The sequence below is a fragment of the Mus caroli genome, unplaced genomic scaffold (assembly GCF_978045245.1).
Source record: "Mus caroli unplaced genomic scaffold, Mus_caroli_1 scaffold_12, whole genome shotgun sequence".
Lineage (NCBI taxonomy): Eukaryota > Metazoa > Chordata > Mammalia > Rodentia > Muridae > Mus > Mus caroli.
Window position 1 is genome coordinate 116,221,146 of NW_028227267.1, and position 27,648 is coordinate 116,248,793.

A 27,648-nucleotide genomic window follows, 5' to 3' on the forward strand; every position below is an offset into this window, starting at 1 on the left:
TTTAAAGAAAGCTCTCAGTGTGTGTGTGTCCCTTAGGTATGTGTTTAGAATATCTCCTCCTGCTGAGCAACACTCTATAAAGTAATGAGATCACGGGTGACCGACAGAACACGTATTTGCTTCGAACATCTACTACAGTTGTAAGTTATGATCTTCAAAAGTCTATTAAGTAGACTTAAACTTGATTGGGTGTGATGCACTATATGAATTAGGCTGAACAAAAAAAAATCCTTCACTTGTTAATTAGCATATCAAACTGGTAAATATTAATTTTTTCATCTTCAGAAGCTTAACATGAAAGTAAGTAGGACAGTTTACATAAAGAGGCTCTGCAGAAAATTTCCGTCACATGTGAAACAGTTTTGTGTTACATATGCTATTTTATCAAGTAGATTCTGATGAACAGCTTTTTAATTGCTGAAAACAGAAACCCCTCAGCAATAGCTAGAGACCGGGGAAAATAAGGGAGAGATTGCTACTGAATGTGCGCATGGCTTCTGGAGCAATGGAAATACTCTCATGTTGCCTGTGGTAACTGCTGCAGAACACCAAACATTACAGGTCAGAGGGGACACTCTATCATGTATGAATCATGTCTTAATAAAGCTGCTATGTTAAAAACATTCTGTGAAAGACATGAGGAAAGTTGGGGATAAAAATAATACATGCCCACAGCTTTCAAACACTACAGAAAGAAAATTATCAAGTGAAATTGAGTAAAAGTTTGGTCCAGTCTTGGTCCCAGAGCCTTGGTTTGGTTGTGAGCACAGAAACGGCCAGGTTTACAGCAGCTGGCCCTTTCACTTGAAGGTTCCATTAAAAATCTGGCAAAGAAACAAAAATTGTCTGAGGCCAAATTTAACCAAGGGTCAGTGAGATAACCCGGTGAGAAAACCGCCTGCTGCCTGACCTGACACCCTGAGTCCAGCACCCCTTGCTGGGGACCCTTTCTACTTTGTATAAAGTGTGCCAGTGCATTTTTAATTGATAAGTCTGTGCCATCATGCCAGCCACATGATAGGTCATGGGCAAGATAGCTGAGTTAAGTTAAATGAGCTACCTGGAAGACTGGGCTAGCAAAAGGCCTAAGCTCTAAACTATTAGAAGCCTGCCTGGACTATTTATACTACTGGTGGATCCAAGAAATTATGGCTAGACTCACTCCCCCAAAGTAAAATTTGGTTCTAGTTCTCCAAATTTAACAGAAAAATTTGAAGATTGTGGATTTTTAATTTTTGAAAATTAATTTTTCATGGTAGTTTCCTCCATGTGTCAATGAACTGTAACGGTGTCTACTCTTTACTGTCTGTCCTCCCCGCACTGGGCTGGACATGTTCTCTTCCACAGTCTCCCTCCTGCCTTCAGGTCTCTGCCTTCAGTCAGTGTGGTTGAAGGAGCACAGATGGGAGGTTGGTTTTCAGAACACAGACAACTCACTAGAGACTGTTCCACTGGAGAAGGTGACAACTCACTAGAGACTGTTCCACTGGAGAAGGTGACAACTCACTAGAGACTGTTCCACTGGAGAAGGTGACAACTCACTAGAGACTGTTCTACTGGAGAAGGTGACAACTCACTAGAGACTGTTCCACTGGAGAAGGTGACAACTCACTAGAGACTGTTCCACTGGAGAACGTGACAACTCACTAGAGACTGTTCCACTGGAGAACGTCATCACCCTGAGGAGAATCTCTGCATCAGAGTCTTATACTGTACATCAGGCTGGTCTACAACTCTGTGTAAGGCCTCTGGCCTTAAACTCAAAATAATCCTCTAGCCCCAGCTTCTCAACTGCTAAAATTACAGGCCTATTAAATCAATACAACGAACTGAGGTGGAGTGGAGTGTTTGAGAAGGTAAATACATTTTTACTTTTACAATGATAGTATCAAATACCCATGTTTCATATATTTCTTAAAGTGTGATAATGTTTTAATTAACCATGTTATGTCCATTTATATCATCATAATTAATTATGGCCTTTTATAAAATGTGCACTGTACCTTGTAATTCCCAGACCTTCAAAGGAGTCATTTCTTTGCTGCTCTCAATCAGGTACTTTTGGAATATTGTCAGATTATCTTTAAGATCTGAATATATTTCTCTGCAAGAGAATATTAAGTAATGTTAATTTTCACCACTTACCACAAGTTATGATACAAGCAGTATACTTTTGAAATCTTTCCTGTAATTAGAAAGAGGCTAATAATTCAGAATTAAGCTAATAAATTATGATACAGCTATAGTCATTGAACTTAATGAGGAAGATCTGTGTATGTGTGTCTTTTTAAAATATATAAAACAAAAAATCTGGAGGAATGGATCCTTAATTATAGCACGACCTGTAAAAACGCAAGGCATCTATCATTATCTAGACAACAAGATTAGCAACTTTAGTGTCTTAAGTATATTTGTAATATTAGGAGCTAATGGTGCTAATAAAAATATTCTTTTCATTTTGCCTGGATACAGGACTCACAAAATTTCCCCTTCTTGTGTTACGAGTATGCACACATAACATTATGGCTAGCCTTATGCAAGGGAATCCACAGAGGACTTTCCAGCCTATTCTTCATCTTCAAACAGAATGGCAAAAAACAGAGAGGCCTATTTTTAATTATTGAAAGGCTACTTGTACAAATATATTAACATAAAAATTAAGACTAGATGTTAAAAGGGCAATCTAGGATAAGAAGATTTGGGTAAAATATGTTACTTCAAGATTATTCATGATTTTTGTAAACCATTAACTCTGTGTCAAGTACTAGAAACTATTTTAAACATCATTTATTGCACATGTGTGGGGTAGAGCATACATGTGTGGTATATATATGTGGTAAACACATGTGTGCGAGGGTGCACACAGAGGCCACGAAGACATCACATCTTTTGCTCTCTCAGTCTGCCTTACTCCTTGACAAGTTCTGTGTTTTGACCTGGACCTAGGCTGACATCCAGTTAGACCCAGTACTCCTTATAACCTGCCCCCACAGCACTGGGCCCACAGAAAGCCTGGGTGGGCAAGCCTGGCTTTTTCCATGGGTAAAATGGGATTGAGGTAAATTGAGGTCCTCAGGCTTGGATAGTGAGCAATCCTTACCCACCAAGGCACTGCCCAAGCCTCTCTTGTCTTCATTTATAATAAACATTCATACAGTGTTAATTAATTATTACAAACTGTTGTTTAATAACATTATTACAATATAGCCTTTATGCTTCAAATCTTTGTATGCATTCATACTTACAAATACATGTACATACATACATTCAAGTGTGTAACTGTAATTCAGAAGGAGACAGCAACACAGGGTGCACATGCATAGTGGGTGTGGTGGTGTGAACAAGAATGTCCCCCATAGGCTCATAGATCTGAATGCTTAGTCACCAGGGAGTGCCAATACTTGAGAAGGGTTAGAAGGTGAGGTGAGGGCTTGCTTGAGTAGGTATGGCCTTACTGGACGAGGTGTGTCACTGGGTGTGTGTTGAGGTTTCTTTTTATTGTTGTCTGCTTTCTCTTCCTTTTTGATATTAACTGTCTGTAATTTAATAAATAAACACAATGGTGTACATATAAAATTGTATGTGTCCTTGCTAGTTTTATGTCAACTTGACACAAACTAGAGTCATCTGAGAGGAGGGAGCCTCAATTAAGAAAATGACTCTATAAAATTCAGATGTAAGCATTTTTTAAAAAACAGTGATTAGTGGGGGAGGGCTCAGCCCATTGTAGGTGGTTTTGTCCCTGGGCTGGTGGTCCTGGGATCTACAAGAAAGCAGGCTGAGCAAGCCATGGAGAGTAAGCCAGTAGGCAGCACTCCTCCATGGTCTCTGCATCCTGCCTCCAGGTTCCTGCCCCGTTTGAACACCTGTTCTGACCTTCAGTGATGAACAGTGATGTGGAAGGATACGCCAAATGAACTCTTTCTTCCCTAAGTTGCTTTTTGACATGGTATTTTATCCCAATAATAAAAACTGAAAACTAAGACAGTGCATATATATATAAAAAGAGCATGTGCCAACATTGCATACCAAATGGACTACTTTCAAAGCAAATGTACAAAATAAAACCAATTGCATTTCTATTCAGACTTACTTCAGTTTCCCAAAAAGAAATCCTTGTACTTCATCTGCTTCAGTCTCATTTTCTATATCAGTATCAGTCGTAGCTACATTAAAGGAAAAATAAGCATTTGTAGGCTGAAACACAAAACTCTCAATATAATGAATTCTATTTGTTTTCTTTCATGCACAAGGTTAACATATGCATGTGTATTTATTATAATCCTAAATGAATATGTACTCCTTTTAAAAATGGGCATACTTCATAACCACAATGAATGTTATATAAATTACTTTATAGCAACTTTCTATTTTATATGCCAAAAATGATAAGAAATAGGACCCACAGCAAATCATAGTTTTTGCTTTCAGGTCTCATGGTAGATCCATACCTTAATAATTATGAGTTTTTGCACAATTCAAGCAATCTTAAAGTTGGTCAAGGGATATTTAGAAAGATACTTATGACCTCACAACAATGGTATATTATGTAATCCTCATTTCCTATCTTCTACCAAACAGTGCTGGGGTGGAATGAGGGTGGGTGTAAGGGCTTGCCCTTCATCCTGTGTTACACATGGCAGCTATGCTCTCTGCCTGTCTGTGGAAACTCTGGGTCCTGACGCTACACAGAAATGCAGGATGCGCACTCAGATTTAGTCATGTGCTAGCTAGCCAAAGATCTGCTGCACTTAATCACCAGATACAATAAAATTTGCTGTCTACCATGATCTCTGCTGGGATAGATACCAGGAAAAAGACACTAATGATCAATACCACATTCGATGGGAAATGAGGAAGACAGATGGACAACGTTAGTAAAGTAAGCGAAGCATCTCCAAGCAAAGGCACAGAAATGCATGGGTTGGAAAGGGGCAAGCAGGCCCTGAACAGACTGAAAATGTAACTCCCAGACGAGGAGACCCCGACAGGTAGCTGCTGGGAAGCTTCGGTCAGGTCAGTTTTCTTTTAGGGTGTAAGTGGATGCTATTCAAGTAGAAGGTCATACATCCAGAATGCCTGGGAATACAAACTGCTCTTCCTCTTTTTCTTTAAAGAGAACACAATTGGGGTGCATACAGAAGGAGGTGTATGCCTGCAAGAGTTGGGGAATGAGATGAATATAATCAAAGCATGCTCCATGGAATTCCCAAAAACTAAGCAAGTTTTATTTTTGGTGTTTTGTTTTTTAAAGAATGTCCTGAGTGCTCTGTCACAGATGAAATATCTGTATCAATGCACTGCCAATTCAAGATACAATAAACAGTGCCGAGCGGGGGAGGGAAGACTGTAAGAGCTGCAGATGAGGAGTGCTAGGAACCCTCAGCTCTGGACAGGACATGGCTGTCACACACAGGAACTCCACGGAGCCTGTAGTCACCCGTACAAGAGGAAGCTAGTCAGACATGCCGGCATGTCTCACCCCGAGCTCACAGCTATTCGTGATGGATGGCTTGCTGAGTGACAGTCACTTTTCTTTAAGGTGGAATGACTGTTAGTAAGCTGCCTAGCATTCCCCAGCAGATGATGTCACACTCACGTGTGCAGGCATAATGTTTTTGTACACTGCAAAGTTTACCCTTGTGTTACTCAAATGCTGATAGCTCTGCCCTTATAGCTTGTTTCAATCTGGATACAACATTGTAATTTTATATATTTATATTAAGAATCTCCTGTCTCAAGTTTGTGTTAACAGCTCTTACCATTTATTCTCTGCCTTGCCAATAAATGCTGACCACCCAATGGCTGGGCAGAACAGAGAACGGTGTGGGATGCCCACCACTGAGAGAGCAAGAGAGGAGCAAGAGAGATCCAGATCCAGATCTGCCAGGAGGATGGAGGACCTGGACCCATGAGGAAAGGGTCAGGAGAGAGATGGTGGAGATCGCACCTAAAGCAAATATCTAAGTATTATTGGGATGGGATGGGAGGTGGCCAGATTAGCATAAGAGGTTAAGATAGATCATTTAACTGCTCAGCTACTGAGGTATATCTTGAAACAAATCTTGGTTTCTGTGTGGTTATTGGGGACTAGCAAAAGGTAAAGAAATACAGCCGCTGAATGAATTCACTGCTTACATTTATACTAAAATAATTATACATGTGCTTGCAGGAAGTGCTAATAGACGGACACTGTGGGTTATAAACAAAAAGCAACAGATGTCGTGGAGTTACAAGGAACGTGTGCTGGGGAGAGAGGGAAGCTGAGCATGACAAAATACATTGTATATATTAGTAAAAATGCCAACGAGCAGAAAAGGAAGAAGTCTTATTTCAACAGTGAAAGCCTTACTTTTAATTTGGGTATCATCCAATGCTTTGTATTCCGTATCTTTAATTGCTAGCTCCACGCCATAGCCAGATAAGTACATTTTTCTTGAGCTGGGTTTCTGTTAAAATATATTTATTTTAGAAAAAGAAGAAACATTTAGTTAAGTATCTTGCTTTACATTTATATAACTACACCATGTCATATTAGGATACTATAGCAAATTGCTAATACTGGAGACATGTACACACACACACACACACCCCGCACACACACACATACACACACACACACACACCACACACACACACACACACACCGCACACACACACACACACATACACACACACACAGACACACACACACACATACACACACACACACACACACACACACACGCATACACACACATACACGCCCTCGCAAGCGTGTGCATATTTACTAGATGCAAAGGTTTTGAACCCAGTGCCTGGCAAGTGCTCGGCAAGTTCTCTAACATCAAGCTACAGCCCCTTCCCAAGACAAAAACTCTTGTAGCCACTGTGAAATGTTATTATAATTTAGGGGAACACTTATATTCTCTGCACAGAGTCTATCAAAGAACCAGAATTGGGTTGAGGACATGTTCCTAATAGAAATTTAGCTTGATTCTTAAGCCTCATTTGCTTCTCATTCGTTAGGTAGCTAGTTCCAGGACAACCAGAGAGTGAGCAAAACTAAACAATGAAACGTTGAGACCAGACAGACAGACAGACAGACAATAAAGCACCCAGTGCTTAGTACTTTGGAAACCCTGCTCAGATCTTTCTTCAGATCTCTTGATGAATAAAGAATTCCAAATACCACAAATTAATGGCCTATCTGTAATACTCATATTATCAGAATTTTGGTAGCTAATTTTCTTCTGGGGAGGGGTAAATAGAAAATGTATCTCTAGAGATTCCTTCAATAAGCAAGGCAAATCATGTTTCATTCTGCAAGAGGCAACACAGATGAATACATATGGTTGTAGAATGAAGTCTAAGTTTCCTTCATCTCCAACTGAAACTCCTACTGACTGAGATGCAGCCACCAGCATTGGGGGTTTTATTTATTCCAGGTAGGAGGCTAGTTTTAACTAGTCTGCATGCACCACATTCTTAAAAGAAGCCATGTGTTTCTGCCAAACACAATCTGCACAGCAACAGTTCGATATGCCTACATACCCCTTTTATCTTCCCAATGTTTTTCTAAGGCTTAAAATTAAGTATATCAGCAGAGTGCCTATCTCCTGGCCTTTTTTTTTTTTTTTTTATTTCCAAATCAGAACATGTATGAATGACCTTCGGATACACAGCACTTAAAACCACTGCTCACACTAAAATTTAACTCAGGAATGATGCAATGAAAGCATGCCGAAACTGAGTCATTTACAGTTCCATACAGCTATGGGAAACGGAAATTGTAAGGCCACATATCTTGTTGGAGTTCATGAAGGAAATACAATTCCACACGACCAGTTCCTATTATCAGTACTACAAAGTTATTGGCTCCTGCATAATAAAAGAAAAATGTTTATTAAATTTCTATGTACTTTCTTCTTTTGAAATAGTATTAAAATCAAATTGAATTGTGGTTTAATAAGCCTGATGTGTTAACTGAAGCACTCATAGCCAAAAGAAGTAAGACAAATCTTCCTATCTCTTCTTCTCCCTCAAAAAGGTGTCTGGTCAAAAGGAAGCAGAAGGAAGTCTATTTTCATTACAATCACATGTTGATCGATTTACACGACAGCTACTGTGAACTTAGACGACCCATTCATTAAGTAGAAGGTTATTATTTAATGGTACAAGGCATCCTCATGGACAATATGATCCAGTAGAAGTATATTTTAGGTTATATTCTCCAGAGAGTGTTTAAGACAGAGCTTCAGCAGATGGGCGTATCCTCTGGGGACACATTAGCGTCCCTGGTGAACTTAAGATGAGTGCATACTTTTATCTCTATATCCAGTCTCTGCTAATGTGCCTGTGAGCTCTGGCTGCTCCACCCAGGAGAGAGCTACATGCATAATGTGCTGATGCTATTCTGGCAAAGAAAGGAAAGTGATGGAGAACTGTGAGTTTAAAGGAATCAGCTCTATAGAATGTGTGGTCCGCACACTCCACTCCCATCACGTGATCCTCTCCTAACATCCTATTTCTACTGAAACACTTACACAGGTACTATAGGTTCCTCACCACCTGCCACTAAATGTAGGTTTCTGAAAAAGGAACTGTTTCTATCTTACTGCTTTGTAAATAATGCTTGGCCTAGAGGCACATGAACCAGTGACTTAAGTATGTTAATATTTACAAAACACATACACATTCAATGGACCTGAGCTTCTGCTGTGTCTTTTAATCTTTGTATGGACTACAGATATTTAAAATATCTATATTCTAGTTTACCAAAAAATTTAAGATTATTTAACAAGATCTTCTCATTTCTAGTAAATAGCAGGGATTTCACTAAAATCATACAATAAAATTTAAAAATTGAGACTAGAGAGGAGACTGGAAAGACATTTCAGTAACAAATGCACAATGGACCAGGCATGTGTCCAGCTGGCCTGGGACCACAGCTGCCACCCTGCTTTAAATGTAATTCTTAGAATAGCTGAAGCATTCTCTCAGGACAGCATCCTGAGACAGGAAGGGAATGGCTGGAGCAGCCAGGTTCTGTTCATAGCTCTCCTCCTTTAGTAAGATGTTCTAAAAAGGCCTACTCTTCAACTGTTGTACGCTTCAACGGTTCTTACAAATGTTTAACAGTAAATGTTACAGCAGCAACAAAGGAAAAAGCTCGAAACCCAGCACCCCAAGGGTCACTAAGAAGCCAGATGTGCATAGAAAACTAAACTCTAAAGAAGATACAGGAAAGGAGCAGCAGATATGGGGACAGAACGCTGCTGAGACAGGACGGTCACAGAACCCAAGACAATCAAGAAATCAAAGTGGCTTCTATACAAACAATGAATAAAATTAGTAAACCTTTAGTCTGGGTCAGAAAAGAAGAGAAACCACAAGTTACTAATATTAGTAAACCACACAAAAACCAATGCAAACATGTACCTGAATATAGTGGCGGAGAACATACAGGATTTTACCATGTTTAGATTTCTTAGACAGTACGCTATGAAACTCAGCAAATGCTCTTGTTCCAATCTCTGCATAGAGAATAATCACTGGTAAGTTCTCGCTGCTTGTGGGAAACTTATGATCTCTTTCAAATAGGTAAGGCCTGGGCCTAAAATAAAAACAAAACACACGCTTTCAAAGGAAGCGAGAGTCAACAAGTGTATTAGAGATACACTGTGATACTTGATATTTTCTGCTACCAAAGAATTCATAATGTCAATAACTATAGAAATAGGAAAGTAGAAATAAAAAAGAAGAAATTGGGTTTATCCAAAACTGGTTATTAAAAATGCTTTGGTTTCCAGTATGGTGCATTGTCAATTACATTTTAATAATATAGTTTTAATCAATTAAATTTATATTTAATTAGAATTGCTTTCACTACAGTTCATATTCCCTAAAAATAGTTTCCAAATATGTAAAAGGCCATATGAAAGCACACCTTCATTGAAAATTAGCGTTTAATACTAAGAACCATGAATGAGATGCTCACAGTCAGCTATTGGATGGAACACAGGGCCCCCAATGGAGGAGCTAGAGAAAGTACCCAAGGAGTTGAAGGGCTCTGCAACCCTATAAGTGGAACAACAATATGAACTAACCAGTACCCCCAGAGCTCGTGTCTCTAGCTGCATATGAATCAGAAGATGGCCTAGTCGGCCATCATTGGGAAGAGAGGTCCCGTGGTCTTGCAAAAATTATATGTATCAGTACAGGGGAACGCCAGGGCCAAGAAGTGGGAGTGGGTGGTTGGGGGAGTGGGTGGGTAGGGGAGCAGGGAGGGGAGGGTATAGGGGACTTTCAGGATAGCATTTGAAATGTAAATGAAGTAAATACCTAATTAAAAATTGGAAAAAAAAGAACTATGAGTGAGCTTCTTACAGATGGGTGGACAGGTGGACAGATGGACAGGTTCGGGAAGCATAGGCGTTCTTTAGGTTTGCAAACCACTTCAAACAGTTCTGACAACCTTTCCCAGGCACATGATGGACTGTTCACACTTTCTAGTAAATTCTCCCTCCACGCGCAAAGCTAGTACCATCGCTTACCTACCCCTTCCAGTCTCTGCGGCACAAAGAGGATGATACCGGGTAAAAAGAGGGCTCAGGTTCCATAGAAAATAATCATTGCTTCAAACCACTATGTTTGGCAAGCTTTCCTTACACAGAAATGTAGACATTTACACAGTGTCTGATAAATATGCAAGAAAGGAAGTAAGGGATGGCAGACGCCTCCTCACACAGTGATAATGAAAAACTTCCTCAAAATTACTCGCAATATAGTTTTTTTTCTTATCCTTAAAATGAGCTAAAAGACATAAAAAGCTTCATACAAACACAGATACAAATAAGATCGGATAACTTTGTCCAATGTCTTAGAATATTAAAATTTCTATTCTAACTCTCTTCCCCACAAATCACTTCTCTTGATTCTCCCCACGATACTTTACCTTGAAACAGCCTTATTCAGCAGCTTTTTAATTTCATTAACTTTACAGGTGCACTTCGTGTGTATAACCACAAATGCAGTACATCCCTCTGGGGGCGGCTCACCAGCAGCCATCTACAACCCCAAAGATGACATTGTTATAGCAGCTCATCACTATGATACAGCCCTAAAACTCAAATGCTACTTCGGTTGAAATAACTCATCTTTTACTATGACATTACTGTTCTAATTAAGGTAAATCATTTTCTGAGTAGAATTTAAGCAGTATGTAATAGAATAAACATTGTCTTAGGAGATACATGCATTCAAGTTTTTCTTAATTCTATAAAAGTTTTATTATAAGCAGTTTTACTGGCAACATTTTCCTAACTCCAAGTAGACTATATTTCTTTTTGTTCAACCACAATCAATGAGAGAAATGGTAATAAGATAATAACATATTATGGAATGAAATATACATCTGTTTTGAATCAATGGTTCACTTTAAGTAGCTTAACATATATCATGAATGCATCCTCATTAAGTGATGCCTGGGTATTTTTACCTGTTGGAACATCTGAATGGTTGGAGAGTATGCCCTTATGGAGAAGGCAAACTTTAGGAGATTAATGTGTATGTTGTCTAAGAACTGTCCGGCTTTCTTCAGGATTAGGTTGTAGTAGGAATAATCTGATTCTACAAAGAGAGAAAGATGTTAGCATTTCGCATTCAGTTTCCTGGCACATCCCACCTACAGAACCAACGGAATCAATGCCAAAACATCATATTTTAAGTTTGGGTAAGCTGCTACAGAAAACATTACTGTGTCTATTTCAGTGTTTTCTGAGCAATCAACAAGATAATTTTAAAATAATCTTGCCATTAAAGTCTACTGGGAAGATGCACTTCAAAAATATTCCAGCGTGTGGGTTACTACTCAGGTGAATTATGGATCCAATCTGCCGTTGAAAAAGACTGGAGGGCAGTAAAGCGAGCAGAAGGCCACAGGTAAGAAAGACACCGTGTGGTTCAGTGAGCCAAGTCCAGTCAGCGCGTCAACAACCCTCCAAGACACACACCTCAAACGTGAGTGACTTTCATCCTGAACTCAAGCTTTGTCTATTAGATCCTAATAAACCATACATTTATGCCAATAGAATCAGCCATTGCCTCACTCTCCTCAACCTTTAATGTCTTCAAAGAGTTCACACTTGCCTCCATACTTCCGCTTCACCGAGTGTGGTCTACGCCTTGCTCTGAGCACCCAGGCAATGGCAATGAGCGCTTCCTGAAGTCAGCTGAGGATCTATGCTACTCAGGGTGTTTGTAGGAACTGCTGAAGTGTTTGCAGCACACGCTCTATGCACTTCCAGACATGGAATGGCTTAGTTACTGAATACAGTGTATGTCTGTGTGTGCATGCCAACATGTGGCAATCAGAGGCATCACTCCTCAGTTACCATCCACCTTCGTTTCTGAAACAAGATCTCTCAGAGTCCTTGACCTCACCGAGCAGGCTTGGCTGGCTGGCCAGGAAGCCCAGGGGTCCTCCTGTCTTTGAGATTACAGCACAACACAGGCTTCTTTTTCACACAGGTTTTGGACTCAAACTTGGGTTCTCATGCTTCAGCAGGAAGCTGCTTTGCTAACTGAGCTATTTCCCTAGTTCTAAAACTTAAATATTTCCCTACTGTCATTCTTTGGCATGTAAGTAACAATTTACATATGTTTGGATCGTATGTTACCCAATTTCACTGGTAAAACTCAATTGCAAGTTAGCTTTCATCTTTAATAAATGGTAAAATTATTTATAGGCCTAATTTGTTTTGAAATCAATTTCCTTATGACTTATTATTGGTTAAACATTTGGTTCTTTGGTTCTATACCTATTTTGCATGTCTACATGCTTGGCATTATGTAAAAATGTTCTGGATAAAAAGCAGTCACAACTAGAAGATGTTATGCGTTATTACGCGTCTGTGCTCCAAGCATTGCCTAGGCTGTCTTCTGTGTGTCCTCACAGCGTGCAAAGATGCCTGACGCTCACCCTGTCTTAGTGTGCACAGCTGGTTTGCCGCCTCCACCACATCATGAAGTATTGAGTGTGTCCATCATGTTTACTCATCCCTGTGTTACCATCATTTAAGCAGAGCCTACCACCTCTTAATATAAACATAATGGTTATTAAATAATGCTTTTCAGGAAAGTTAACCCTGAGGGCCCAAAAAGGTCAGGGGCTCCACAGGAAGACCAATAGAGTCACCTAACCTGGATCCTTGGGGCTCCTAGAGACTGAATAGCTAACTAAAGAGTGAGCTTAGCCTTCACCGAGGCCCCCTGCACACATGCAGCAGATGAGCAGCGAGGCCTTCATGTGGGTTCCCTAAACTCCTGGAGCAGGCACTGTCCCTGAGCCTGTTGCCTGCCTGCCTGTGGATCCTGTGCCCCTAAGAGGGCAGCCTTATCTGGTCTCAATGGGAGAGAATGCACCTAGTCCTGCAGTGACTTGATGTGCGGGAATGGGGTGAGTGGACAACCTAAGGGGGCGGGAGGCTCCTTCTCAAAAGAAAAGGGAAGGTGGAATGGGAAGGACTTGCATAGGAAGTACTGGAAGGAGAGGAAGGGCTGATACTGGGTTGTAAACTAGATTAAATACGTTTAGTAAAAATGTCTATGTTTTACAAGTATTTTGCCTAAAGCACTATCAAAAGTGTATCTGATTGCTTTATATTTAGAATCTATAAAGTCAAGAACGGCTAAGCTTCAAAGCTGCTTCAGCCAAGCAGCCTGGGCAACAGATGAATACTTAAAACTAATGATTTTCCACTTACACTCGAGTAAAAATAAAACCACTTAGTAACCTAGAGTAAAAAGTTTTCTGTGTCTATATGATTAAACATTTAGTTTTTATGGGATTCTACATTCATATCATCTACTTTATTTCAAAATAAAAAAATAATCTTTCCTTTAGAATAATTAGCCCTGTAGTTTCTGTTGCTATTACCTAGATTTAATGGCCTCAACATTTTGATATTCTCCAATATATTATAGATATAGATATACATGTTAATAGATATATACATTTTGGCATATATAAAAGTAGGAATTATATTTTATAGATAATGATATGAGATACATTATCTGACATTTTAAGGGTCATTCTTGGAAATACCGTTAAGAGCTTAAAAGCAAAATACACAGGCAATAAAATTGCAGCAAGGCCAGTAAACATTTGTCCAGACTCACAGAATGTACAATACTAGAATCTAACAACAGGCTTTATGATACTAATGCGTCGATACAGGTGAGTGGACTCGGGTGAAGAGCTGAGTAAGGAGGCTCATCATGTGAGTGAGTGGAGGAGACAGGAGAGATCTCTGTCCGTTCCTCACTTCTGCTGTAGTCATAGAGTTCTTTTAAAGTCTCCTAAAACAAGAAATACAATCCCACTGCAAAACTAATGGCATATCAAAGAAATTAAGGAAAGTAACCCAGGAATTTTGATTTTTTTCTTTAATATGTGACAATTACTAATTATGTGAATTTTCCTACAGGTTTTATACCTTTATATCTTACAATAGTTTCTTAGCATTTCTATTGCTGTGAAAAAACACAATGACCAAAGCAAAGTAGGAAATGGCTTATTTCAGTTTACATGTCCTGATCACAGTCCTTCATGAAGGGAAGTCAGGACAAGAATTTGGGCAGGAACCTGGAGGCAGGAACTGGAGTAGAGAGACCATGGAACAGACCATGGAAGAGAGTTGCTTATAGGCTTGCTCCCTAAGTCTTTCCTCCTCCTCCTCCTCCTCCTCCTCCTCCTCCTCCTCCTCCTCCTCCTTTCTTTTTCTGTTATGTAGCCTAGGCTGGCCTGAGTGTACTGTGTCAACCAGGCTGATATGCTCAACCACCATGCTCAACCCCAGTTTGTTTTCATATATACCCAGGAACACTTGCCCAAGGTTGGTATAACCCAGAATATTCCTGGGTAACATTCAATCACTTATTAGGTGTATGTACCACTGGGTTGCCCACAGATTTATCTGAGTTGGGGCATTTTCTCAGCTAAGGTTCTCTGTATAAATGATTCTAGCTTGTGCCAAGCTGACATAAAAAACCAGGCAGTGCAGTTTTCATGGAAACATCTTTTCATGTTTAGAGAGGGTTTTTTCTTTCCTTGCTTTGAGACAAGGTCTCACGCAGGTTTGACTCAGTACAGAGCCAAGGATGACACCACCTTCTCATCGTTTTGCATCACAGGTGGTAAGATTACAAGAACATAAGCATCATGCCTGTTTCTTTGGTAATGCTGGTGATCCAAACCTGGGCTTCTTGCGTACTAGGCAAAAACTCTAACAACAGAACGATGTGTCCAACCTTCAGATTTAATGTTCAGATTTATTAACCCCATTGGCGTTCATATTTAATTATAAGCTAACGCATGTACAGAAGTATAAATGATATATGCTAAAATGTGCGCATCACTTACCTGTCTGCTTATAAACTGCCAGTTCTCTTACTGTTTCCACAAATTGCCAAAACTTTTCATTACTTTCTTCTGCCATAAATTCACTGTTTAAAAATATCCATAGATGAAAACAAAAAATAAGTTAGATGCTATAAACTACACTATAGAACAAAATATTTTATGATGAACCTCCAAAAATAATATTAAATTACTGATATCTAAATTACTGATAACACAATATGAAAATGAATTGAAATTTTCACCTGAAGTAATTTTATATATATAATTATGTCAAAAAGATTATACTATATATTATTTTTTGACTTTTCATTATCATTATCAACTACTTAGAAATGTGCCATTTGTTTTTCTCTCAACATGAAATATCATTAAGGTGACAAAAAATGAGAATATTAAAGGTAAATAGTAAATATAGAGATCATTTATTGTTCATTAGCATAATTAGCTCTATAAATACTATGTAAAAGTCATATATACTAGCCTATAGCTAAAGATACCAAAGACCAGGAGACATGAAGAAATCAAACGGCAGACCGTTTGGGGAGAAAACTCATCAACGGTCTTAACACTTACCGTCTGTGTCTGCACACTGCAATGACGACCAGCCTGGAAAAGGACGGCCATTGTCTCAAGAGTGGCATGAATGTGTGGGAGAAATCAACTATTTTCTGATTGGACTTAAGGGTCACTAGACAGGAGGAAACTCATGTCTGGTACTATAAACTTTGCGAAGGACGTCTCAAGGGGGATGTTATAGATCCTAGGAGAGAACCCATTATTGTTTTGCTAAATGGACATAATATCAAGCTGCCTTCTAAAATCTTATTTTTACACCCACAGGTTAATGTAGCTCTCAAATCCTCATTAGAAAATCTTTGTGCATCAGAGGGAAATTAATACAACAACTTGAAGCTGGCCAAAGTGTAAAGAGGACTCGTCTGTGGAGTGTTCACCCCTCAAGAGACTATGCCATACCATTTCCCTGAAAGCTCAGGGAACACTGTAAAGCAGAGGACAGGAAGACAGGAAAAGCCAGAGGCAGAGGAGCTCTGTTGTGAAATGGTCTTCTGGACACCAGGGCACTGAACTCAAAAACTCTCAGTAGCTGTGATTGCCTGAGTAAGATCTGCATAAGATCAAGCTGGCCCAATATTCCAATAGGAATAGGACTGGGGCTCATAAGGGCCCAACCCATGCTGAGAGGCTATTAGCAGTTAACTGATGGCTTCTAGAGGAAGGAGAATCGGCTTTATTTGGGGGTATGACTCCTGATAGGCTCTTCAAGCTCAGGCAATGGCGGAACACCCATGCATATATTAGTAGCACTAATTAGACTCAGTGGGCTATGAAGTGGAAATTTCTGGTTTTGCTGGAGACTCATGTGATAGTTTTTCTGCAAACTCTCTTAGGAGAGGATGTTTTGGTGAGAACAGCCGTGGTGCTTTTCTGGAACTTGCCTGGTGAAAGGTCATGCATTGTTACCCTGGAGTGGAGGCTTGAGGTGTGTGATGTTTGGAAAGAGTAGGAGTCTAACCCAACAGACAGTGGGTGACAGTCTTCCCTGAGGACACTCTTGCATTGGTTCACCTTGCTTTCTTCACTGATTATAACTTGTTTTGATTTCACAGAGCAAAACACACCAGTGAACTTCTGGCAGTGTTCTGAATGCTTCTTGCCACATCGACAGATCTACTGAGCCTTGAGGTTTCCTCTGGATCAAGCCACTGCTACTGATTCGTGCTTAGTTTTTGCCAAGTGGACTGGAGTGCCATTGCTGATTCGTGTTTGGTGTTTGCTAGTGGACTGGATTGCTGATTCGTGTTTGGTGTTTGCTAGTGGACTGGATTGCTGATTCGTGTTTGGTGTTTGCTAGTGGACTGGATTGCTGATTCGTGTTTGGTGTTTGCCAAGTGGACTGGATTGCTGACAACAAAGATTGGAATTGTCCCAAAGAACTATTTCTAAACAGGTCCACAACACCATTTCCTACTAACCTTTCTTTTCCCCTACCTCTAATGGCAAGTGGGCTAAAAGGGAGGCTGAAGTGTAAAAGAACCACAATTAAAGTAGGTTTTGAAAAATCTAACCTACAGGGTTACTTTTTTTAAAATGCGAGGACATGAGTGGCAGGGTGGGGAAGGCAGGGCAGGAGGATTTTGGGTAACAGTGGGTAGATATGGACAAAATTCATTGGATGGATATATAAAATTATCAAAGAATAAAATATTATTATATAAAAAATAAAAACCAAGTAGTTCTGAAGCCAAAGTAGTAATTTTATTTACTGCTTATTTACACAGACAATATTACTTAGATCAAATCCCTAATATAAAATCGAACAGGAAATTGTTACATCGGACAGCTGTCCAAGTTGGTGTTCACAAGTGGCTGAACCTAAGTTAGCCGGTATATCCGATCGATGTATATCAAGACTCACATTTTCTCTTGCTTCCAATACATCCCTTTTGAATCCTTCCCATAACTACTTTCAATACCCATGTTTTTACCAAAATCTTATTCAAGACTATTCATTCTCCAGAAAACAACAGTTAGTTCTACCACACTCACAGAGTCCTCACCAGAATTACCATTATTTTAGTAGCCTCCTCAAGGTGATATAGACCTTTCCTACAGTTCTCAAAATTCTTGTAGCCCAAACTTACAGCTACTTCACAGTTTTGGGTTCTTGTTGCATTGAGATCCTATTTTCGATACCAAAATCTACACGAATTTCCCAGTGCTGTTGTAACATGTTGCCAAAACTATGGTGGCTTCTTATGACTCTAGATGTCACAAGTCCAAAATCAGTGAATGGATAGTACTTTAGTACTTTTGAAGACTCTAGAAGAGACTGTTCTTGCCTCTGCTAGTTTTATTGGCTTCAGATGCTGTGACTTAAGGCTACTTAACTCCAATCTCTGACTCTAAGCTTGCATGACCTTCTTAAGTATTTTTGTGTGTCATGACCCTGGACTTGGGGCCCACTAAGTTAATTAAAAATGCCCCAATATTCTCAATTAGGTTTGCAAAACCTTGATCACTGACAGATTTGGGCGTTAGGCTGTGGACATATCTTTGTGGGAGTCACCATTCAACCTACCACAAAGTAAAGAGGGTGTCAAATTTGGCTTAGACTAGGTTGTCAAAAGCTTTAAGGAACATTCTACAGAAGTGATAATCTGGGATTCATGAAACTAAAACACCAACAATACAGCTAACTGTTAAAAAACAAAAAAACAAACAAAAAAAACCCCCAAAAAACAAAAAACGAACAAACAAAGTGTAGGAGCCACGGGGGTGAGGCCGCCACCACAGCCCACAGAATCAACTAAACAGGGTCATAAGGGCTCGCAGAGAATGGAGCAGCAACCACCAAACCCTTGTGGGTCTGCCCTAGGCTCTTTGCATATGTGTTATGGTTGTATAGTCTGGTGTTCTTGCGGGACTCCTAACACTGGGAGAGGAAGTCCCTGACTCTTCTGCCTGCTCTTAGACCCTTTCCTCTTACTGTGTGGCCTCATTCAGCCTTTTGTGGCTAGTGTTACTGTAACTGGCTATGCACGTTCAGTTGATATCCCGAGAAGCCTGCTATTTTTCTGAAGGAAACAGGGCTCTAGGGGACATGGGAAGTTGGGGAGGGAGGGGAAACTGCAGTCTGGATATATAGTTTAGGAGAGAATAATAAATACATAATAAAAAACTATTGGCTGACTGGGACTAAATGTAGGATCCGGTCCGTGCACTGCCAGGACGCACTGTAGATAAGAGGAAGCAGACACATTTGAGCTAGAATCTTTTAGTCAATAAACGCTGTGTGCCATCAAGTAAAGGCAATGCAATATTGTGATGGATTTTTCCTTTGTTTTTTAGAACCATGGGATGTTGTCTTGTAAATTCACTTAAAAAAAAAAAACAGTTACAAAACTGCTTATGCTCAATATTAAAGAACTAAATTTGAGACAAAGTTTCCCTTTTGCAACTTCAGACTAGCCACAGACTCATGTAATCCCCAGGGATTACAATGGTGTGTCACCACGAGAAGCTGAGTTGCCATTGCTGCTTGCGGGATTACGAAAAGAGCAAACTCCAGTACCTGTTGTCTGCTTTCTACAAGGTAACTAAACAGAACGGAAAACAAATCCGTTTGCATGAGATATTTGGGGAGGAGGGTGTAACTGAGAAACTGCCTTCTCCACTGCTAATTTTGGATATAAATCAAAATTATGCTCCAAAGCACAATCTGCTGACTAGAACTTTGCAGAAGAGCTTGCACTAAAGGCCACATTCTGCCCTCCACGTCAACAAGACACGCAGGAACACGAATAAACTTGGGACACAGAAGTTTTAAAAATCGTAGGTGCATGGGGAAGGTGGGGCGAGGGAGTGGCAGAGTTGTCCAGTGACCATCTAGAGCAGAGGTGCTTTGGGTGTGGGGGCGCGCGGGGGGGGGTGACGATGAGATGAAACCCGATCTGAGAGCCTCTAATCAGGTCTGAAGGGATGGAGTGTGCGGAACGGGATGCTAAGGGGGCGCGGGCTCGCTCCAGAGGACTGCAGATCTAAGGGGATGCTGGGGTCGGGCGGGAGAACGCCTCGGATTGGCGTCAGGACTGGGCGGACACAGGATCTGAGGGGACACGGGACTGTGAGCGACCCTGGATCGCGAGGTCTGAGCAGCATCTTGCGGGAGGGGGTGTCTCAGGGATGCCGGGTCCCTCGGCCCGCCGCCACTCCCCAGCCGCGGCGCTCGCCGGGCCTGGGCACCCACCTGGCCTCCAGCAGCAGCGGGGTCTCGGGCCACTTCGCAGTCAAGTGGGCGGTCACCGCCTTGGACGCAGTCGCCGTGCTGGCGCCGAGCAGGGCGAGCCACAGCGCGACGGAGCGCAAGAGCAGCCTCATCCCCTTCGTGGCTCTGGCCCGCACCAAGGCACGCCGAGGGAAGCGCGAGACGCCACGCTACGGTCTGCTCCTCCCGGTGCTCCGCCGTCCACTTCCGGTGGGGGGAGCTGCAGTCCGTTAGTCCGCCGGTCGTGGGCGTGCGCATGCGTGGCCAGCGAGGTCCAGGGGCGCAGTGGGGGGAGCCCCCGGGTGGACATCGGCCCCTTGCCTTCGCAGGGCCGCCGCGAGGATGCTCGGAGGGTCCGCCGCCGGGTCTGGGGAACCCAGCCTTCCATGCCAATCTACCACTAGCTGGAGCTGCCCCAGCCCCGCTGGTCAGGGGACCCTGGGTGAGGGCCAACTTTCCGGTTAGCATCACCTGGGGGAGCAGGAGCGAGAGTAGGCCTCAAAAATGACGTAAAAAGGCGCAGGCGACTTCTGTGTGCACTGTTGGGAGAGCTGTGATTTATCTATCAGTGGGCTTTCCCTGCTCTCTGGCTGGTTCTCAGGGCTGGACCTCGCTCCCCGCCACCCCTCCAATCCCCCCAGGATTCAGTGGTCTCCTGCTGCTATCAGAAGTGGCATCTCAGGCCTGCCACTTGCTTTTGGAGTTGGATGCAGAAGTGTGATCCTGACTCTTAGCCCCTTGGAAGGCCCAGGTGATTCCTGTGCCCCGACAAGATTGAGAGGCGCTGCTTCAAGAGATTACAGCTGAATAGGAAAAGAAAAGAAAAAGTCGGAAAATGATAGCAGTGAAATGTAAGAGAAAAGTGGGGGAAAAGTAGTTCAGGAGGAGCACAGAGCCCTTGCTTCCCATTTGTGTACACCTCTGCTCTGTGGGTACACCCCATCTCTTCCAGCTGCCAACACACACACACACACACACACACACACACACACACACACACGGATGAGACAGATGAGAGGCAGAGAAAGCACTCCATTTACCCTCACGTGTTTAGTTTTCTTTAGAAGATGCTGTTCAAAAAATTGCTCAGGTGAATCTCGACGCCAAAGTGGCACCTTCGCTACTGACTTCTCTCCCAGTGACTCTTTCATCAGCTGTCGCGTCGCTGTCGCTGGATTTTCACTTTAGGACCTGAACGCAGAGCTTACTTACTTCCCTACTGTAGATGACACTTTTCTCTGAGGCCTCACTCATTTCTGGAACAATTTATGTCGAGGATCAGTAAGTATGGAAAAGGCCTGGGAAGGTCCTTGGTAGGTAAACGGGAAGCTTACCTAAGGGCGCCGAACTTGCTTTCCAGTCATGGAGCCTGAGGAAAAGTATATTGTGAATCGTTAACATGTTTTGTTTTTGTTTTTTCATTTTTGGTTGAGTTCTGGGATAGAAGGAAATTAGATGTTGACAGAGCCAGCCTTAAATGGCAGCATGTCTCATACAATGCCAATCTTGACTCCAAAAAAAAAAAAAAAAAAAAAAAAGACTTGTTGTATAAGTCACATGCAATATATTATTAAAGGACATAATAAACTCAAGTTAGAAATAAGTTAATAAGATAATAACTAAAGTTAGATACTAAGAATCCCAATTCCTGTTGAATTCAGAGAAGTGGACATGCTACACCATTCGTTTGGAGAGAATGCAATTCACTTAATACTGACCATTCATTCACACAATGACACACTTTATCTCTTACGGTATTTTCCTAGAACTGAAATGACTTTAGAACATTTTCTCACAGAGACCATCTCTCCAGGGTTGTTTCTTTGCCTGAAGATAAGAGGACACAAGTGGGTGACCTTCACATTTTTTCTCTATGGAATCGCCTGGTGCAGGTAGAAAAACCCAACTGCAAAAACCCAACAAAGCACACTTAAATCAGCAAAATGGCCAGGGACTCTGAAATCAGTAAATTATAAAATTTGATCAATAAGTTCTAAGAATCAATAACCCCTGGGTTGGCCACAAACGCTACAGACTTTAGAGATGTAACCATTATTCCCCCCCCCCTTTTTTTTTTTTTTTTGAAAACGAAATCCAAGGTTAGTCGCTGCAGAGTACAATGAATGTAAAATTCATGATAGCGTTTTCATTATATGTGGAAGAAGTGATTAATGAGTTCTTTATAATAAGAAACGGGTTTCACGGAATAAATCATCTGGAATTCTTAAGGTGCAGAGCGGGCAACATTCATTCGGTGAGTATAATGATGCTGTGTGAGAATAACTTTAGATAATAAGAATCTTAATTTTCTGAACTGAAATGAAGTCTTAAAGTTTAAGTGAAGTTTATAACCCCCTTTTGTTTTTAGATACCCTTTGTTGTAAAGTAGACCCTATTGTCATGTTTTAAATGGGACATTTTAAATATGCAAGAGCATCCTGCATCCTCCCATTCTCATTGGGAAGTATTCATAAACTTAAGGAATTTGTAATGTCTCCTTCCTAGGCAAGATTGTGTCAAAATTATAAGCAAATGAATAATGGTTGAGAGTGTCTAAGGGTCAGCAAATCCAATTTTATAACTTTCCATGTTTTATTTAAAATAAGTTACTAATGTCCAACTCCATTCTATTTGTTTGTTTTTCAAGTCCCAGGATTGAAACAGAGCTTTGGGTATACTAAGCTGGCATTTTATAACTGAGCTACCCAACCTCTAAGGACATGTCTCATAGCACGTGTGTATGCTTGCATGTACAGTTCATCATGGGGGCCTTCAAACAGCAGGTAGTGACCGTGAACTGTAAGTTTTAGATTAATTATTTTGACGATGTGAGAACTGGAAACTTGACATTTAACAATTATCTTCTATGCTCTCACACATAGCTAGTGAAGTCGAAGTACTTACTATTGGTGGCAAAATGCATGAAATATAAAGTTGGTCATTTTAACCATATAGATTTGTTGCAGGATATCTGACCAGACTGTGAACTGCGATTGTGTTATTTACTAAAGAGAAAAACTGTTTCAGGTTGTGGTATGGCTTAGCCTTAGCATACACCTTTAATCCCTCTGGCTGGAGTACAGACACTCCCTCAGTACACACATTAAAGGAAAACAATGAAGGTAAAGTTAGTTTGTAGAAGGAAGCAGACATTTGAAAGTGATGTCTAATTGAGTGGCAGACACAGTGATGAATCAGAGAAAGATTTGACAGAGTAGGATATACTCAACTCTCAGGAGAAAAAAAAGAAAAGCTACTTAAGAGAGGGAGAGGGAGAGAGAGAGAGAGAGAGAGAGAGAGAGAGAGAGAGAGAGAGAGAGAGAGAGAGAGAGAAAGAAGAAGAGGAAGAGGAGGAGGAAGGGGGAGGGGGAGGGGGGAAGGGAGGGGAGGAGAGGAGAGGAGAGGAGAGGAGAGGAGAGGAGAGGAGAGGAGAGGAGAGGAGAGGAGAGGAGAGGAGAAAGGAGAGGAGAGGAGAAAGGAGAGGAGAGGAGAAAGGAGAGGAGAGGAGAGGAGAGGAGGAGAGGAGAGGAGAGGAGAGGAGAGGAGAGGAGAGGAGAGGAGAGGAGAGGAGAGGAGAGGAGAGGAGGCACTTTACAGAGACAGGTTGAAGAGAGACACAGAAGACAGAACAAGTCCGAGAATGAGAAGGAGCCAGAAAATTGAGCAGATTGCTACAGTTGGTTTGAGGCCAAGCAGAGGAAAAAGTCAGAGGCCAAGAGAGAAGGTAGATTGAACCAGTCAGGTTGGAGTAGAATTTGAGCCGGACAGTTGAGTCAAACCAGCCAGGCAGAGAGCAGAAAGAACAAGAAAGGGTGAGTTTATTCATCAGTAAATCTCAGAGGCTGAAAACATTCTGGGTCTAGATAAAATTTCACAGAGGCTGGAAGCTTCCAGGACTAAGCCTAGGTTAGCAGATGGAGGCAGTGAGCCTCCAGGTGACAATTACACCAGGCAAGTGAAAGATACCGATACATAGATTTCTATAGTCTACAGTGTCAAGTACACTCATGCAGCCGATCCCTAGGATAGTGAGAGGCCCAAGTTTGTAAGTTCAGACTCCATTTTAGGGAACCTAACCTAAGCTTGAACTCAGGTAACCTAACAGACTAGTACCTAACATTAGTTTCCAAGTTGCCCTCCAACCAAACCCGAGCCTAGCTCCAGTCTCTAGGCTAATCCCCAACAAGACCAAACTTTCCAGGTTTCACCCTCAACAAGACCAGTGTCTCCAGGTTATTCTCTCAACAAACCTGCACCTCCAGGTTACAAGCCCACCTCCTGACTTACGACCACCAATGCAGAGGGAAGCAGAAATTAAGTTTATGATATGACTCCAGAGAAGCAGCCAATTATGTTAAAGGCCACCGTAGCTTTCCAGTCAGATGCTTGCACACTTACCTCCTGCTTGCTGCTTACTATGAAGCCTTGCTCTGATAGATATTCAGGGCTCCCCACCACCACTACCAAAACCATCCTGCGTTACAGGATGGAGGGGCCCAATAGAATAAAGGCCCTGCTGTGCTTTGCATCAGATGGGCTCCTGTCTGTTTTGGGGGGATTGCTAACACTTCCCTGGCACAACAATAGCTCATCTTTCACCCTCTCCCTGGGCATTGTGTGTCTGTTATCTGATTCCTCTAGATAATCACATGGATTAAGTCATACAGTATCTTATGGCTGGTTTGTTTGAGCATAATTCTCTAAAGCTTTCTCCATGCTTTAGCTTGTTTCAGAATTGCCTTCACTTTTAGGGCTGACCAATATTCTGTTATCGTGTGGCGACATTTAATTGATTCATCGTGGAAACTTTTCTTCCAAACTTTAGTCCTTGTCAATAACCCTGTCATGGATCTGATTACAGAAAGACCTCTTCAAGCTTGTGCCTTCCGTGGTCTCAGCTCTGCACGCTGCAGTGGGATTGCTGCATCAAATGTAATCGGACTTTCAGGTTTATGATGAGCTGCCACCAACTGTTCCCCTTAGTGATTGTACCATTTCGAAAACATTGTCACCCAGAGGGAACTGGTGTAGAGGATTCCAATGTCTCTGTATCCTTGCCAAAGTGAAGTGACATATCACTGTGGCTTTAATTTTGAATTAACTTCAAAGCTGACTTCTGCATTGAAGATAGTGCTCTTCATAATGGCGTAAGGCTAAGACAGTTGTTGCAGTGAATCTCCTCCCAAATACGCCCCCCCCCCCGACCCCCCGGCAATGAAAACACCACAGTTACTATGATTCCATGCTGTACACCTAGTTTGGGCAGATCTACGGCTACACTACCATCTTCCACAGCTTATTTTCTCCTTCTTCTCCTTTTGCTCCACCTTCCCTCTCTCTGCCCAATCATCAGATCTCCTTGAGAAGCAGGTTTACAAGAAATCACCTGAGTGGTAACTCATTCCTTGTTCACAACCCCTCACAGGAGAATGGAATTGACATCAAATATATTAGCCCCAGGGCTATCCACAACAGACAGTGACCTTCGTCCCTCTTCACTAATCATTCTGAAGACACAATTTAAAAGAATGATTTCATCTGACCCCTGGCTACTTCCTGCAGGACACCCTCGATGAAGGGTTGGTGGTAGGGCTCACTGAAAGAAAGTGCTTGTCTAGCCAACATGAGGCCCTGAGCTGAAGTCCAGTACAAAAGAAAAAAATTAACATCACAGTAGAACAGATAGGGTTCTACTGACAATTATGTAAAGAACAGCTTAAATTAGTGAGAAAATCTCACTTTTGTCTCCCTCAGAATAGAAATATGGCAGTCATGGACTCAGAGCAAAACTCACACGTCTTTTCTCCAAGTATCTCTTTTGAAGCAATAATTAATCCGGAAAGAAGACATGGGTTGAAATTCTAGAAGACAAAAGACAGTTTGGAAGGCAATGCCAATAAAAGGACTGCCTGCTCCGAGTCTGTATCTTCAAGCTTAAAATAACCACCCTAGTATGAGGTTGGAGAAACTCAATCCTAATTGCTTGAAGTCAAGTTGCAGTTAAGAAGAGCCTTTATTTCTGTGGTCCTAAAGAACAAAATATCAACATTTACTACTAAGTCATTCTCTCTGCTCTGTAGCATTTACAGCTAGATGGGCTAAAATCACATCTAATAAGTATTATGAGACAATGAACTTTGCACCAGTTACGGTATTTTCCTAGGTCTCCTGACCCTGCCTTTGACGTGAATAGGATCAAACACCAACGTGTTCCATTTCAAAGGCCAAAATTGCATTGTTCTTGGCTGGCTAGAGGAGTATGTGAGAAGCCATTCTTCCTGTTTGCCTTCTCATCTTCCTATTCCAGCTCGAGGGTGAAGGGGAGGCTCTGGATAAGGACAGCATGAGACCATGCGAGGACCACATTGAAGGGGAATTTGCATCTTGCATGTTATTCCAGTTGGAGGTATTAGAACGGGGCCCAGAAATGGAGTGAACTCGAGAAGGTTTACAATGTCAGCTGACTCTACAAACCTTCTCATTTACCTTCATTGTCTCCACTGCACTTTGAGGCCCAGCTCCCATCTCTTTGTTTTTCTCACTTCCTTCTTATGGTTTTCTCTTTCACCATTAGCCTGATGCCATTCGTTTTAATCCAGTGTGAATACATTCCCAGCTCTAAGCTAGAGGTGCAGAGCCCTATTTGAAGGACCCACATGGTCTGCTCAAAGGTCATCCTTTCCTCCGGGTTGCAGCTGTACTGGAGGAAAATTGGAATTCCAGCACACCCCAAGAAGGTTCGGGTAATTGTGCGTTTTATGATCCTGGGTTTCTACACTGTTCCCCCTGTATGCTGGCATGTTTTCACACATTACCTTCCCTTCAGTGGTCTGCTCCCTTCTCCACAGCTGTCCCACCTCAGTCTAAACCAGCCTTTCTCACACCTCCTCCGGGGACTTACTTTCTGAGTCATATGGCATCCAGACTATCTGAGATGGAACTGTCTAAGGAGAGTAGACCTGCATCACAACCCCGGAATCTGCATTTCTCAGAAGCATCTCGGAGAAGACAGGCAATGGGACATGCTATAATCTCATTGCGTTGCTGTGAGAAGAGACTCTGAGCAAAGCAACTTACAGAGGAGCAAAGAGTTCATTTCAGCTCTCACCTCCAGGTGAGAAAAGCCAGGGCGTGATCTCAAGCAGGAACTCGACGGAGAAACAGAAGGACTGCCACTTGCTGACTCAGACTGGCCTGGACTTAGTTAGTTTTCTCATACAGTTCACAATCCCCTGCTTTGGGATGGTGCTGCCCTCAGTGGGCTGAACCCTCCTGTATCAATTAGCAATAGAGATAGTTCTCCACAGACATACGTACAGCCCTGTCTGATCCACACAGCTCTGAACTGAGTCTCTTCTTAATGAGTCTGTTGTGTCAAGTTGACAGTTAACCAACGTTGAAAACAAAGATCGGCTGATAGAGCTGGAAATGATGAAGTTAAAAAAGGAGAGGGGTTCAG

General features: G+C 41.8%; 1 protein-coding gene across 1 annotated transcript in view; it reads right to left on the reverse strand.

Annotated features, from left to right (window-relative positions):
* The window catches only part of Uggt2 (UDP-glucose glycoprotein glucosyltransferase 2), a 135,993-nt gene extending 115,404 nt beyond the window's left edge, over positions 1 to 20,589 (reverse strand). Inside the window, exons 1-8 of the mRNA XM_021181642.3 lie at positions 20,172 to 20,589; positions 15,404 to 15,486; positions 11,480 to 11,610; positions 10,937 to 11,049; positions 9,421 to 9,595; positions 6,353 to 6,449; positions 4,094 to 4,166; positions 2,004 to 2,104 (exon numbers count right to left, since the gene is read on the reverse strand). Of these exons, the coding sequence (XP_021037301.1) occupies positions 2,004 to 2,104; positions 4,094 to 4,166; positions 6,353 to 6,449; positions 9,421 to 9,595; positions 10,937 to 11,049; positions 11,480 to 11,610; positions 15,404 to 15,486; positions 20,172 to 20,302 (904 nt within the window). The 5' untranslated portion in view covers positions 20,303 to 20,589. The remainder of the gene's footprint in view (positions 1 to 2,003; positions 2,105 to 4,093; positions 4,167 to 6,352; positions 6,450 to 9,420; positions 9,596 to 10,936; positions 11,050 to 11,479; positions 11,611 to 15,403; positions 15,487 to 20,171) is intronic.
* Between the last annotated feature and the right edge of the window lie 7,059 nt (positions 20,590 to 27,648).